The 16,131-nt window shown below is 39.4% G+C and overlaps 1 protein-coding gene across 1 annotated transcript; it reads right to left on the bottom strand.

Moving 5' to 3' along the window:
- Positions 1-504: 504 nt before the first annotated feature.
- LOC139723981 (alpha-1,3-mannosyl-glycoprotein 4-beta-N-acetylglucosaminyltransferase C-like) lies at positions 505-7,794 on the bottom strand. Its single transcript, XM_071635180.1, has 5 exons — positions 7,468-7,794; positions 5,967-6,281; positions 3,939-4,063; positions 2,438-2,531; positions 505-1,935 (listed from the first exon to the last, which is right to left on the bottom strand). The coding sequence occupies exons 2-5, from the start codon at positions 6,109-6,111 to the stop codon at positions 776-778; spliced, it is 1,524 nt and encodes a 507-aa protein (XP_071491281.1). The 5' UTR covers positions 6,112-6,281; positions 7,468-7,794; the 3' UTR covers positions 505-775.
- Positions 7,795-16,131: the final 8,337 nt, after the last annotated feature.

Consider the following 16,131-nt stretch of genomic DNA (forward strand, 5'->3'; position numbering starts at 1 on the left):
AGCGTATGGGTGAAACCACACAGGAAGGATACCAAAACACACCCGATTCAAAATTCCACAAAGCTTGAAATTGTGACAATTTGACACGACGTAGCGTTGCAAATGCAGACAAACGATGAAGACTCCACACCAGTAAACATCTGAGAACAGCTACCCAAATTTGGTGGGAAAAAATACAAAAATACAGACTTCTAAAAAAGTTAAATATCAGAAGATTTCTTCTTTCAAAGCATGTGCAAAATCGACAGAATTTAAATTTCAGATATTTTTGGTGGCCCAAATAAGTTCGCATGTTTTCAAGGTGCTTTATACCCAGTAGTGTAAAAGGCAATGAAGTTTTCCCAAAAATAATCTTTTGAATCCTAAATTGCCCATCGTCACAAATGTCATATTGTGTATACCATGGAAAAATAAAAATATAAATGCATCAGACGGATATGTATTCCAGAATGAAACCACAGTCTCAATCATGGCAGAATATATTAGATTTGGAGGTCTCCCCATGTTACATCAACTACAAGAACAGATAAAAAGATAAGAAGTAGTGAAAGCCAAAAATGTGAAAGATACATTGTATGCCTTGCCAGAGACTAGTCTTGGATCAATGAGGCACAAAGGTTAATATTTCTCTTGTCACATATCAATTCACAATTTGCACTTGAATACAGCTCTAATGCTGCTAATCTTGCCCCACGGACAGATCTGGGTCACCAAGTCTACTGTATGAAGATTACGCAAGGCACAATCCACCAAGCCCACAGTCACCTTGTCATTATCAGTGCGGTGTCCAAATGGCTAGTTCTCGCACGGCCATCCACTGACCCTGAGATTTTAGCACCAATATCCGCACGCAGGCCACCTTGCGGGGAAAGCGGTCGGAGACATCCGCGACGTCTAGCTGGCCGGCCAAGAAACGGCCGACCTCAACATACTCACCGCACTGTGGGAGAGGGTCTGCGCCGCTGTTCTGCAGTAATACCGGACTCAGCTCCAGGGATCCCTCCAGGAGGGTGTCGGCAGGGTGGTTGGTGGAGCCTGTTGTCACGGCGATGCGGGTGATGGGCGTCGGCTTGTCGAAGACGAGGATGACCGAGTCGCCCTCTTGAGGGGCAACCGCCCAGAAGAAGCCCGGTTGCATGCTGTAGCACAGCTTTGGCAGGTACATGCTGAAAGCCTTCATGCTGCTGTACACGACACCAGGAGGGTTGTCGCTGCCGCGGAATTGCCGTTCGTCCGGCTCGAAGAAGCGGTCCTTAGCATCCATCTTCTTGTCCTTCAGCGACGACTGCATGCCCATGTGCTGGAAGAGCGAGGGCGCTCTGAGGTGTGTGTCCTGCTGGCCGTTGAGAGCATAGAAGTACTTGTACAAGAAGTCGATGGGCTGGTCCTCGTAGAAGAACATCACAAACTGGGCCAGGCGGTCCAAGTCGGACGAGTGAAACAGCTTCCCGATGAACCCCAGGACTGAGAACTCCAGTGTCACCCAATCGACGTCTCTCTTCATGTCGATGTACTCCCGGATGGCGCCGACAAACCCTCGCGTCGTCACCACGTCGTCCTCGATCTGCATGTAGTAGTCAGAGAGGCTCTGCGCGTAGAGGAACATGAAGGAGAAGTCGACGGCCTGCTTGGCCCGCCACCGCACACGGTCGTCCGTGTCCCCAAAGTTATTCTTCAGCTTGTCCAGGGGAGGGTAGAAAGAGGGCGGGGCCTGGACGACCTGCATGAACCCATCCTCCAGGTACTTCAGGTATTTGTCGAGGAGCGCGTTCTTGATGGCGTGCCGCTTCTCCTCCTCCTGGTCGGCCAGAAAGATGAGGATGCCGAGGTCTGCACGCTCCTCCGGCGTCGTATTCTCGATGAGGGAGTCCAGAGTGCCGAAAAAGTAGGTCTCGCTCTCCCTCTGTACCGTGGGTATTCCGATGGTCAGAAAAACTACAAGCGGAAAACAAAATCCCAGTCAGATAGACGTTCAAGTTCAGTACTCAAGTTTCCATAGAATCCCCACATTGTTGAAGCAGGTTTACCAATCCTAATTGTCAGCAGTTTCCATAAAAAACATATAAATTGTTCTGGATGGCTGGTTGCAATGCTAGTACATAATTCTAAAAGATAAAACAGTATGCTGTGCATGCAGACTAATGGAAATGTACCCAAAAAAATAAAATGCAAAAATTAAACAAAAAATCGTGTACACCACGCCCAACAAATTTACCACAATAAATGTTTTATTGAAGGGCAAGAGAGCAAGTAAAAGCTAAGTTTCCATTATGAACATAACTCTGAAATGAACAGGAATCAGAGTCATACCTCACATTTCTTATATATGATTTCTCATTTCCACTCTCTGCTTTATGAATATCTCAAAAAATTTAGAACCATTCAACCACATACAGTGTCACTGATACAGGGAATAGGATGCAAATTGAAGACCTACCTGGTACTTCTCGTTTGTATCCCAAGACGAGGGATTTCTCAAGGTCCAAGTTGCTTGGCTTTGTCCATAGTTGAGGTTTATTACATGTTGTATTCTGTAGCATCAACATGAAAATTGTGGGAGCAGTCCAAAATGACTGGCATTAATAACAACAATATGAAACATTTTAATACCCAAAATACATCATTCCGTGCTGGTGATTATGCCCTTCAGCATGCTGTATGTGTTAACCCAGCACAGACGGCTCATCATATTCTGTCTGAGAGTCCCAACCTCGGCCCATCTGCAAGGTGAACCAGCAGGGTTCGAAATTGCCGATGGTCCGCTGGCCATTGGCCACCCAAAATCATGTCGGACTAGCTAAAAATCATAAAATTCTGAAGTAACTAGTCCGTCTGGCTAGCCAAAATATTGCTTCAGTGTCAAAATTGATTCTAAGTAGTCCGCCTGGCTAGTTAAAAAAAAAGTTAAGTGCGACCCCTGACCAGTCTCTCTGATCAAATCCTATACCTGAAAAACCCTGTCCTGGATCTGGCAGCTCCACAACATCATACAGAGTACAGACCTCCCAACCTTTCTGCCTGAAACATAAGGATGATTTGGCTCAAAAGTGGGAAAACAATTCCCAAAGGAGTGTACAGTACAATTATCACGAAAAATAGGAAACTTCTAATGAAACATAACTGGGAAAGGTCAAAATTCAGGGTTTTTTTTCTCTAAATTCAGTAAGGTTGGGAGGTCTGAGAGCAGATCATACACTATACAACAATGAAGATGCTCTTTGGGTGTGAATATCACACAAAAATTGATAATGGTGTGGGATGGGCAAGAATTTTTGCTGTTGTTGTTGTTAGAAGGGAAGGTTAATTTGCTGAACTCAATTAAAGCCTTTAGTTGTGTTGCACAAAAAAAAAATGTACAGAATACTCCTAAAACAGAATGTTTGAAGGATTTTAGCCCACACATTCATATTTTAGCATGTCATCTTGACTTGTAAGCAAAGTCAAAACATTCAGTCTCATTGTAAAAACAAAACAAAAACTGAGAGTAATATGAAAAGAAGAGAATAGATAAAGGACACATGAAGAGAAATCACAACAAAACAAAAATCTTGCCTCAGTCCCTTGTAGGACTAACAACAGATTTCTTGTCTATAATACAACACAAAATTCTGCCATTGTACTGAAAAAAAAGACTCTGAAATATGGGTGGGCATTTCAAAGTACCCATTTATGAAGACTTGAAATCACTAAGTTGCAGAGGCACTGGCAAAATGCTACTACTGACAGACAGAAACTTAAAGGAAGATTCATGCACTAAACAGCAAAAGGAGTGGTCATTATTGCCAATCCATCAGCTAAGCTGAAGAAGCGCCATTGAGGAGTCATGAAACTGTTCTGACAATGATTTACACTGGAGGCCAATCGATGAGATTTAACCCACAGTTGACAAGCTTTAAAATAAAAAACTTGAACAAACTGTAATCCGCCTGATATCTTACCTTGCCATGAAGTTGTTTACTGTCCGTGCACTTCTGGCGCAGGAGGCTAACTGTGTCTAAAAGAATGTCACGCTGACCCACCACCTTTTTCATGAAGTCTGCCTGTTTTCCTGAGAGGTTATTATCTGGGAATAAAAAATAAGAGAGACACAAACACCGTGGGAGTGCTGCAGAGTAGTTGACAAGACACTGGATTTTATAAAAACAGATCTTCACAGGTCCCCTTGTATAACAAAAGATGTTAAGATGGCAACTCTTGCTGGAATAGCAACTTTACGTAGCAACAGCCCATCAGGAAGCTGGATTCTTGTCATTACCATGATGTCAATTGCCATTCCAGCAAGAGTTGGTATCATAGCAGTTTTTTATGAAATGGGGCTCTGATCTTGGCTTTATATCCTGTGCAGAGTATTCACCCTTGGACAAGATGTCTTGTCAACAATGTCCCCGTAAACTACTGAGCTTCTGCCAGTCAGCCAGTGCTGATTCTAATCCTTATAGCAGAGGCTCCTGCATACTCCAATTAAAGCATTCTTGTATCAAGTTGGTTTTGTTGCAACTGATAGACAAATTAGTTTCTGTACTCATATACATGAGACCATGCATCACAAAACTAACAAAAAGTCGCACCCCTTGATTTTTACGTGACGGCTCAAAAAAGGTAAAATGGGTCAATCAGGTCATTCTTTGGTTTTTCAAAATTTTCTGAAAGAGCTATCCTTCTACATTATTCTTTGGTTTGGGATCATAACATGAATGGGAAAGTGTGTTTTAAGCAGTTTTTCTACAACCCTTTTTGGGGGTAGAGTAGAATGATCAGGTATGTCTTAGAGGCCCCTTCTCATTTCTTGCAATCCTTTGCACACTCTTCACTTTGAAACTTAAATTAGACTTTCAAAAGTCTAATAACTTTTGAAAGGATAATACTACCTGCTTTGAAAGTTGGCATTAACCATGGACAGAATGTATCGAATAGAACATGCTCAATTACAGCTTAACCTGATAATCCTTTCATTGTTGTTGCTCAGACGGTTTACATCCTGTGTTTTATCCCTGTCATCTCACAGCTGGCACGGCTTGGTAAAGATTAAGCGTTTGAATAGACTCTGTACTTCAGAGCCTCTAGATCTTTTCTCAATACACACTCTTCCAGAGCAAGAGTGTGTGCTCTCTTTCAGTATTTAGGTAGGTTAGGGGAGTCCATTTGAATTGAGTTATACATCATTTGAAAGCTTAGAGTCTGCTCTTTCAGAATCTGCACTTTACTAAAAATCCATGTCAGGCGACTTGTTGTTGGTTTTGTGATGCAGGGTCACATTCACATATTATAGTGGGTATGATGCCTGTCTGGTTTAAATCAGGAGATCATTGGTTAGAGTTCAACCCGAGTATGTATGCTCATGATTTTTTTGATTTTTTTTGATTTTTTTATTTTTTTAATCATGACTTCTACTAGGTAAAAATACCAAATATCCGGCGCTTATTTATGTCTATTTCTTTTATGTTATACTATTCATAAACCCAAACGTATACATGATCATCACATTAAGTTTACTTTTTAAATAAATCCATATAACATAAGATAAGTGAAACTTACTGTCACATCTCATGTGGCTAGCTTTCGGAAACACATTAGTCACTAGTCTTGAATACAAATGACATAAACCCGACATATGTTAGAAGTTATATAACCTGCAAATCTTCTTCAAAGGTGTCATTTTCGTAAGTTCTTTTCCCCAATGCTTTGACATGTGCCATCTGCCCATAAGATGGCCACAGAGATCACTATACTTATAGAAAAGGTCATTATAAAGCAAACTACATTCTTACAGGGCTGCCAACACTGGGAACTAGTTGAGAGTGAGACTCCCATAGGCCAATGCTATAATTTAGGAGTCAACATGAGTGAGATCAATAGAAATGCATGCAAATGAAATAAAGTTTTAGAGTGAGAAAGGACCAAAATGAGTGAGTCTCACGCTCCATGCGTGAGAGTTGGCAGCCCTGTTCTTAACGAATGGCACATACCATTTGAGTTGTAGAGTAGTCTCGCATTCCAGCAGCTGACAATACACAGGACGACGACGCCAGCATACAAGAGCTTGTGGACGAATCGTGAGCGGCCCATTCTGGCATCCCGAAGCATTTCCTGCGCAGGAAATCGTGTGTGCATCGCCCCGTGCGTTCAGCCTGAGGACAGCCCTTGAAGCAAAGCGGCTCAGTCAAACCTTGTCAATAGACTATGCATAGAGAGCCTTTCATGCCTTCACACTGTGTACTCAAGAATGGTGCATTAACTGCATCAATACCAAGGCCTTTCTTTCATCAGAATTTGTGGCATTTCTGGGTTGGGAGAAAAAGAAAGAAATAAAACAATGTATATTAAGTGTCCAACACAGCAGCAACTTTAACCGACACCCCTCTATTTATAGCACTGCGAGTAAAGAACGAACTTTCATGAATGAGACTATGTGCAGTGCCAGTGGTTTTGCATTCTTCACAGGGGATTTGATGATGCCGAAATATTACTGAAAAACAGATAATAAACAAGATCAACAGCAAAACAATGATACCATAGATTATGAATGCACATTGGAAAAGCATTAACTTATGTGCATTTCTTACGTATTGTCAATGGAGGGTAGGGGTGTTGGTTTCAAAACTACGGCCAACTGAGCGCCTCAAAATAACAACCCACGCATTCGAGGCAGACGTCATCTTGGAGCATGTAATTTACCGCAAATCGCATTTTGAATGCGCGCTTGTGAATTCAGAGTATTTTCTTTAAATTCACATGTGAGTAAAATTTCAGGCAAAGGCTTCTAATTGTTGTGAGATATTTTAAGTATCTATTGATAGAAAAAACATCAGGGTGTCTAGAGTTCTATGTGTTACGTGTTGGACACCCACCTGCCCAACTATAATATATTCTAAAAACACAGCATAAACTGACTTTGAAGTGACATACATTACTTGTAACGAGTTACAATTGCATCTAACTGTTAATTTAAGTTTAATACATTGCATTTATGAGCCCTGCGCCTGTCAGCCATCGTCCTGGATCCCCAGCCAGCAGCTACGTAGCAAGCAAAAAGGTAAACACGCATGGTAAAATCATTGCCCATATTGGCAGAGTAGAACCTAATAACGTCGTTAGGTCGGACGTCAGGTAGCATCTAACCCTGTTAGTGTTAGAGCAGTAAATTAGTGTAAGTTGTAAAATCTCTAATTGTGACATTGCATTGGGCTAATCGACTGGGTTTCAGCCTTAATTGCCCTTATTGATAGTTACATTGTAGTAGTACGTTAGTATTAGTAGCCCGACAGCTGAAATGGCTAATCTTTGATCTCTGATATTAATGTGCAATTTGCTCATGTAAATTACTGTAGTGTAGTTTACGGGCATTCTAACGTAACACTGTGAACACTGAAACAGTTAGAAGAGTAAGATTAGATCATAATCTAGTCATACTAACAGTGGTTTCCACTGACAATTCGACAAGCTCACAAGCTCCTCAGCTCAGCTCACCTCAGCGTCAGGTATTTTACAGGTCTCTCTACTCTATACTATAGCTCAGCTCAATGATCAGTGCAGTGACAGGGATCAGCTCGCTCATCCGGGTTGTGGCGTCTGCAATCTTTGCACTTTCACAGTCAGTGGAGAGCTAAATCAAAGCCTGTTTTTGCTATGCTGAGCAAGGTTCGCGTTTAACACACCTATCCACAACACAAGTTCTGACACATGAACGGACCAGGCATGGTCCCTCTACATCACCACTGGAATCAAGCTAAAACCTCTGCCTAAGCTTCATCATGACGATGATTAATTTCCGCAATCCCTGTCGTCACACTTTCACACGTATCAATCCATCCCTACACACGACCGACGAACTCCTACCACCGCAGCATGCACAGTGGAATACTGTAGTACTGCAGTACTCTCACTTTCCATGGTGTCTGCGAAACGCAAAAATATGCAGACAAGATTAGCGTTCTGACCGTTCGCTCTTTGGGCTTACCTATTTGCTGTTCAAGTCGGTTGCATGATCGATGAGTTACCCCCCCCCCCCCACCCGTTAGAATCTTTACCCCCCTATCACAGGTTTTTGATAGGGAAACTGACAAAATTGAGCCTATTATACCCCCTCAATGAAGGAACATTCTTAAAAATGAAATGACACATCAATATTTTAAGGTTGTCACTCCTCCGACCTTTTTGGAACTGTTAAATTTAGCACTCAAAATATTAGATGTGCCAATTCCGAAATGGTAGTTCAACATTTTGAGTGTTGAATTTAACATTAACAAAATGTTGGAGGAGTGGCAACATATAAATATTGATTTTGGGGACTTTACCATCTTATTTTTTTTTTCGAGTGGGGTGATGCCAAGGTGAAGATCGAATGTCCACATCAGCACTTGCATGCATGGACAAGAATATCGTTCGAGACTGTACGTCACATGCTGAATATACCAGAGAAGATATACTTTCCTGCGATAAGAAGGCCAGCCCGGCATTCTTTGCTGCAAAATATGCGTTGGAATAGGGGGCAAACACAAAAAAAAAAGAAGCCGCACTGCACCTATATTTCGGGGGTTTTCGGGGATTGACATTAATCCTGCTCGGGACCCTATTCCAAGATTGTTGGGGAAAGACTTGGAAACTACCCCTGATAAAAATATTTCAAATTTCTATGAGACCCCCTATTTCAACGGTTTCTCGGAATTTTTCCCCAAATAGAGCTCCTAAAATACACCTCTTTGCCCGAAAATCTAGAAAAGCGTATGAGGTACATTGGGACGACCACCTGAATTGGGGGAGCTGGAGGGGGGGGGGGGGGATTCCGTAAATCAATGCAATGATGAAACAGTTTGTTGGAAACTAATTCTTACACGCTGATGTCATTACGTCTTTGCCCGGGGTCTTCGGAAGTTTGAATGGAGCGAGTGTACTCATGCCAACACCATACATGGCCGGCGGATTGGGAACCGGGGGGGGGGGGGGGGCATTTTTTTGCACCATACAAAGGAGTACATAGTAAGGTGTCACCACTAAATTTGGGCCCCTACCCCAGAAGTGCGTAAGTGGCACTAGAAAGAAATAGATAGAAACGTTGAAGTGTGAGCGCGGTAAGGTTATTTTTGTTTTGTTTTGCTTTTTTTTTTTTTTTGCTTTTTTTTTTGCGCTGAAGACCCCCTTTTTTTTCTTTTTTTTTTGCTTGTCAGCTGAAGAAAACTAAATTTGGGCCCCTACCCCAGAAGTGCGTAAGTGGCACTAGAAAGAAATAGATAGAAACGTTAAAGTGTGAGCGCGGTAAGGTTATTTTTGTTTGTTTTGCTTTTTTTTTTTTTGCTTTTTTTTTTGCGCTGAAGACCCCTTTTTTTTCTTTTTTCTTTTTTGCTTGTCAGCTGAAGAAACAGTTGCGCTAAAGGACCCTTTTTTTTTTTTTGCTTGTTAGCTCATGTAACCCGGAAGTGCCTCTCCCCCTTTTGAAACGGACATAATAGCCTATAGTGTGTCACCACCGTAAAATGTTGCGCAAAATACAATGTAAAAGTAACATGAAAAAAAAAACTGGCATGATCACTCTTGATGGTAGGGTCAAGGGTAGCCTGGTCACACAGAAATATTCAGAGTTTACATATTCCATGATTTTCATGATGGATATTATCCTGTCATCATATTGAACCTGATCCATGGCGACAATATCTTATTCAACTTAACAAATCCATGAGAAAATTGTCAGATGGAATTGACACTTCTAGAAAATAATGCTTCATAATAATAATACAGATTTTGAAATAAATTATGCATTTCTTTATTCCAGTATCACTGTCATACTTAACATCATGAAGCGGATGCCACCACTTTACCCTTTGTTGGAGTGAAAGGCATAGGTCAAGGTAGGTCAAGGTGACACTGTCATACTTAGGGCTGTTGTGCACATTTTTATTTAAAAAAAAATCATTAAACAGAAATTTAACATAGAGAGTTTTTGCTTTGTTTCAACATCAAAGAAATCATAAAGATACAGCACGCGGAGGATTCATTCTAGTTTCTTGCTGAATTGCTCCCTTTTAGATGTTCAGAGCTCAAACCCCTTTTGATTCCATCTTGATGAAAGTCACTATTAAACTCCTACTTCTAGTATCTTTGAAATTCAGAGAGACAGAAGAATATCGATTGTAGAGATGAGAGATATTTTGTAAAACCTAAGCACTGCTACACTCAGCAGAAAGCTCAGAGATTTTCAATATAAGTTATTACATGGGGCAATTTACAAAAAGAAGCATATCTCTTTTGTTTGATTTTGTTGAGGACTATCTGTGTTATATTTGCCATCAAGGCACATACACTTTTTGGAATTTTTCAAAGATGCAGTCCTATACCAGGAGGTCACTGACAGTTGCTATATTCAAGGGAACTCAGAAACGGAGATTGGTATACTATTCATTTTGGTATAGAAATGATCTCTCTATGAGAACAGATTGCTTCTCATGCGGTGATCTGTCCTCTCGGGACTGCGCTTTATAATAAAAAATAATGATAGATAAAATAATTTCACATCATGCATTACGTAAATCGACAGCTCTATGTATAGATTTGTTGAATTTCATTGTGGTCCTTGAACAGTGAAAAAATACTCCGAAAAATCTTAAACAAATTACACTGAACATTGTTGATGACATAAGAGCCTCACATATTTCAAAAATGTATTAGTGTAATTCCATTACAATACCACTTGCTTAACAAGTTCACCTGTGTGGAATGTATGTATGCCATCTTTTGCTTCCTTTAGCCCCAACTCACGCATTCTTATGGTGAGGTTGACATGTCATCATCCTTGTTCATTGCAATTTGTTGTAAATTTTGAAAACATCCTTATTCCTCAACCAATCACTATAAATTCTGAAACTCTGTACTCGGTATAACTGATTTGTAGTTGTTCAAATGTAAAAGTCTGAAAATCACCCGGAGGTCTCCTTTAATGATGAGAGCCGCGACTCAGTGATCGCCCCCTCAATCATGACTATACCCGGTCATTTCAGGATTATCCACATGAACATTCCACTTCTTATCACACCGATTCACAACACAAGAAAACTCCACTCTCCTTCCTTTTAAGTTGCCTTTTCACTTACCCCATCTTTTCTCTCTACAGTAATTTTCAGGACTTCCCCATCATGGTGTATCGGAAATCTCTCTCTATGTTAGAATACAGTAATACGCAGTACAGTTATTTTCATGATCAAATATTTATCGGGCGCGATCAAAATCAGCCATTTCTTTATTGCCTTAGGTAAAACCAACATTTAAGTTATATCGTGTATATAGGGAAAAGGAACAAATATGCACTACCAAAATAGAAGAAAACTAGGGAGTTCATTTGCCGAAACGGAAAGGTTTAAGAAGAAATTGCACATCCTTGGTATTTCATTAAAGTCTTTAAGGATACTTCAGGCCTATAAATGTGTATGTACGTGTTACTGAATGCCTACATAACTAAGTGTGTATGCATACATCACATACATTAAAATTTTATCAACACGGATGTCATAATAGTAATCTGAATTGTAAGCAGGCCCAGGTAAGCAGGAAGGTTCTGATGCGTAATAAGTTGATGTCAGATGCTCGTATGAGGTATTATGCACGTGTGTCGTGACGGTTAGCAGACAGATCTAACTGTGTGGGTGTATGGAGATAATGTGGGTGCATTATGGCTGAGGTGAGGACTTGGAAATAGTGAAGTGTGTCTTGCATGGTGCTGATAATATTATAAGTGCATGACATTCTTGTGCTTTATGGGCGACAATGACAAATGTAATGGCAATGTCAATGACAATGACAATAACTGTTTTATTTCTTATACGGCCCTTAATTGGGGCGAGGAAGAAATACAAACATGGTCGGTTAATACTATAAATATCATAAATGGCAATATTGGCAAAATACTATAATGATTAAATCTACAATGAAATCCCATTAGTGAAAGAAAATTGATAAATGGCGGGAAAAAAATTAAAGGAGACTTCAAGATTATTTTCAGATTATTGCAAATGTAACAGTAGGCTATATACTCCAACATATCAAAATCAATCACACGTTGAAGAGAGTTTCAGAACGATGAAATAAAAGCTTTTCATTGAGAATGTATGCCCCAAAACGCAACCCAAGAGTGAAATTTCTAGAAAGTCATGTGAAGGGTCCCCTTAAAAACTTTGACAAGAAAAATATCAGATGTAAGGCATTTCTATGTTTATTATGGATTGGGGTCGAGTGAATCAAGAGCTAGTTTCTTTTTCTTCTTTTTCTTCTTCTTCTCCTTCTTCTTCATATACTTCTACTTTTTCGTAAATCCCATCAGAAGTGAGATCCTCTTGCTTGTTTTTTTATTGTTGTGACACTACTCTTTCGCTTACAGATATTTTCGCGAATGACGAGGTCATAGACATTTTTGCGAGATGTTGTTTTCGCGAATCGACACCGACGCTTACGTTAATGTTCTATTAACAAAGCGCATGGATACATTTTCGCGTGTTGTTAAATTCGCGATGCAACTGTGATTCGCAAAATTCGCGAAAATTAAACCCTCGCGAAAATAACAGCTTATACAGTAGGCCTATTATAACCACGCAATATGAACTTATTACCTCCGCCAAGGGAGGAGGTTATGTTTCCGTTACTGTTGGTTTGTTTGTTTGTTACCTCCGCCAAGGGAGGAGGTTATGTTTTCGTTACCGTTGGTTTGTTAGTTAGTTAGTTTGTCCGTGTGCAAAATAACTCAAAATGTAGTTAACGGATTTAAATGAAACTTGCAGGAAAGGTTTAGAATAATACAAGTAAGAGATGATTAAATTTTGGAATTTGGGGGGAATTTATGAAGGATTTTTTATATTTGGCAGGTAGGGTCAATGAACTTGGGAGTTCAGGGTGCGCGTATTTGAGGTTTACATGCGCGCACTAAAGTGAGTGCCAGTGGGTTCTCTAGTTTCTGCTAGAGAAACTAGAGAACCCCAACTTCCCCAACTTCCCCAACTTCAAACGACCCCAACTTCCGATTGAAATATCGGAAGGTGTCAATCAAATGAAACGACTTAAGAATAACAAGGCACCAGGCCTTGATTTGATTTTGAATGAACTTCTGAAGAATAGTTCAAAAAATTTGGTCAAGTTGATAACCAAATTGTTTAATCTTATATTCGACAGTGGCATTGTCCCAACAGATTGGGTAAACGGTTTGATAAAACCATTGTATAAAGGGAAGGGCTCACGAGATTGTGTTGACAACTACAGAGGTATTACATTATTGAGCTGTGTTGGGAAGCTATTCACGGCAGTATTAAATGATAGAGTAACTTTGTTTGTAGAATCACAATGCCTGTTAGGAGAGGAACAAGCTGGTTTTAGATGCGGATATTCAACTATGGACCATGTATTTTCATTACATGCTATTCTTGATTTTTATTTACAGAGAAGGAAAAGGGTGTATACAGCTTTTGTTGATTACAAAAAAGCATTCGATTTGGTTGATAGATCTTCACTGTGGTTGAAATTGTTTGACCATGGAATTAATGGTAAATTACTCCGGGTCGTTAAGGATATCTATAGAAAGTCAAAATCCTGCGTTTTTTATAACAATTCTAAATCAGATTTTTTTAAAGAGTAACATAGGTGTAAAACAAGGCGAGAATTTATCACCATTATTATTTTCGTTGTATTTAAACGATTTTTCGTCATTTCTGTCTCAGAGATACCCTGGCCTGGATTCTCTTTCGTCAGGTATCAATGAAACGTGTTCTACCGAAGAAGTGAATATGTTTGTTGATTTATTCACATTACTATATGCAGATGATACGATTGTGTTGGCTGAAAATGCTGAGGAACTCCAGTTAGCTCTTGATGCTTTATTTGATTATTGCCAATTGTGGCATCTGACCGCTAATACTGCTAAGACTAAGATGGTTATTTTTTCCCGTGGAAAAGTTACAACAGCTCCTACCTTTCTTTTCGGAGATGGCAAAATTTGTGTCTGCGATGATTATGTTTACTTAGGAACGACGTTCAATTATAATAATAATTTTAAGAAAGCTATAAACAAACAAGTAACCCAAGCCAAAAGAGCGTTGTATTCCATGAAAAGTAAAATTTTACCTCTCCTCCTACCAATCGACGTAAAACTAGAGCTATTTGAACATTTGATCATGCCTATTTTGCTCTACGGCAGTGAAATTTGGGGTTTTGAAGACCTCGCCCAAATTGAAACTTTCTTTTGTAGATATTGTAAGGAACTTCTTGGATTACATAAGCGAACTCCGAATTGTATGGTTTACGGAGAATTAGGTAAAGATAGACTACAAAAAACAGTGACCCTTCGGATGTTAATGTTTTGGTTTAAACTTGTTAACAGTAATATGTCAAAGATAGCGCATGTTTTGTATAATTTTCAATATGTTTTATCGGCGAGGCAAGAAAATTCGATGACATGGATAATTAGGATAACAGAAATATTTAACAACTTAGGTTTAACTGCAATTTGGCACAGCCAAGCATCACATCTCACTTTAGCTGGCTTCAAAAGTTTACTTAGTACCAGATTAAATGATATTTATAAACAAAAGTGGCATAGTAATGTAGACAAAAATTCTCAATGTTTAAATTATCGAATTTTTAAGCAGGATCTTTATTTTGAGAAGTATTTTCGACACCTTAATGATTCACAGGCAAAAAATTTATGTAAATTCCGTTGCGCTAATCATAAACTGCCAATTGTTTCTGGAAGATACAATCAGATTCCAAGAAACGAAAGATTTTGTACCTATTGTAATGAAGAGAAAATTGGTGATGAATTTCACTACCTTTTTCAGTGTAGACTCTTTAATGAACAACGAAAGAAATACTTTAAAAAATATTACTGGAAATACCCAAACACTATGAAGATGGATCAATTATTTAATTGTCAAAAGAAAACAGTCCTTTCCAATTTAACCAAGTTTTATAATTATATAATGACACATGTTTAGATTATTAGTATTTTTTATCCTTTTTGCAAATACTACATGCCTTTTTTACAGGCTGTGCCTTCTTTACAATTGATATATAACTTATTTGTCTTTTCACTCTCTCCTCCTTTTTTCTTCCACCTCTCTACTTCTTCTTCTTCTCGTTCCCGTCTCCATATTTCCTTCATTCTTGTTCACTTAGCGTATGAATTCATTTCCGTATGTCTTTGCGTTTTTCTTTTTTCTGTTTCTATTTTTTCTTTTTTTTTCTGAACCAAAAGTCACTCGTATATCTTTTGTTAATTCACCGGTCTTGTGTCCTTCTCACTCTCCCTCTTCACCTCCATATCCCTTCTCTCTCTCTCTCTCCTCTCCCTCTCTCTCGTCATATTTCCCTTTCTTTGTTTTGTTTTGGGTTTTTTTTCACCATATATCGTGTATATATTGTATATTTCTGTACATTAATTTTTTTTTTCTTTTCATCAATCGCATTTCATTCTTATTTTTTTTTTTGTTATAGTTGTTTTGTACACTTTTCAGAGTTATTTGCAATTATTATTTATTGATATCGTAATGTGCTATATGTTTTTCATTGGACTCCGATACCCAGAGTTTGGGTTGTGAGTAAATAAACTTTCAAACTTTCAAACTTTCAAACTTTCAAACTTTGCTAGTATAGGGCGAGGCGCGCCGTGCAGCTGGTGGTTTATGACGTAACAAAGGCTTCTATATTGGGAAATAGGGCGCCTTTCAGCACACAATGCTATAGAAATCACTGAAATCTCTATGGAAGAACAAGATCAGTGGTGGAAATGAGCTGCATGCTTAGCGGAGGCAGTGGCGTATCTAGGGAAAACGGCGCCCGGGGCAAGCGCGAAAATTGCGCCCCTATTTTTCTGAAAAAGTGTTCAACCCCAACCCCATCCCGGTAGGGACTTTAAAAAAAGTCCACATGATATGCTTTTTCAAGCACTTAAAAGGGGTCTTTTGAGGGTGATTTAAATGTAATAAATTTTGATAAATTTTGGAGAGCGAGCGCAGCGAGCGAGCCGAAAATTTTTGTATTTCAGCTTACAAAACATGGAATTCTTGTTATTTTTTGGTTATTAGATCTTACAATTCTAATCAAGATATAGTGACGGCCCTATAGATAACGATTTATACCAACAAACTGAGGACTTGAAAAAATACT

The sequence above is a fragment of the Diadema antillarum genome, unplaced genomic scaffold, assembly GCF_040938485.1.
Source record: "Diadema antillarum isolate AM-2024a unplaced genomic scaffold, OU_Dant_1.0 scf00000204, whole genome shotgun sequence".
Taxonomy (NCBI): Eukaryota; Metazoa; Echinodermata; class Echinoidea; order Diadematoida; family Diadematidae; genus Diadema; species Diadema antillarum.

What these genes read in the sequence shown, in the direction of transcription:
- LOC139723981 (XM_071635180.1), bottom strand. Translation starts at nt 6,111, where the DNA reads ATGCACACACGATTTCCTGCGCAGGAAATGCTTCGGGATGCCAGAATG. An exon ending in ACTACTCTACAACTCAAATG is followed by an intron (nt 4,064 to 5,966) that starts GTATGTGCCATT and finishes TTTTATTCCCAG; the next exon opens with ATAATAACCTCTCAGGAAAA. An exon ending in ATACAAACGAGAAGTACCAG is followed by an intron (nt 1,936 to 2,437) that starts GTAGGTCTTCAA and finishes TTCCGCTTGTAG; the next exon opens with TTTTTCTGACCATCGGAATA.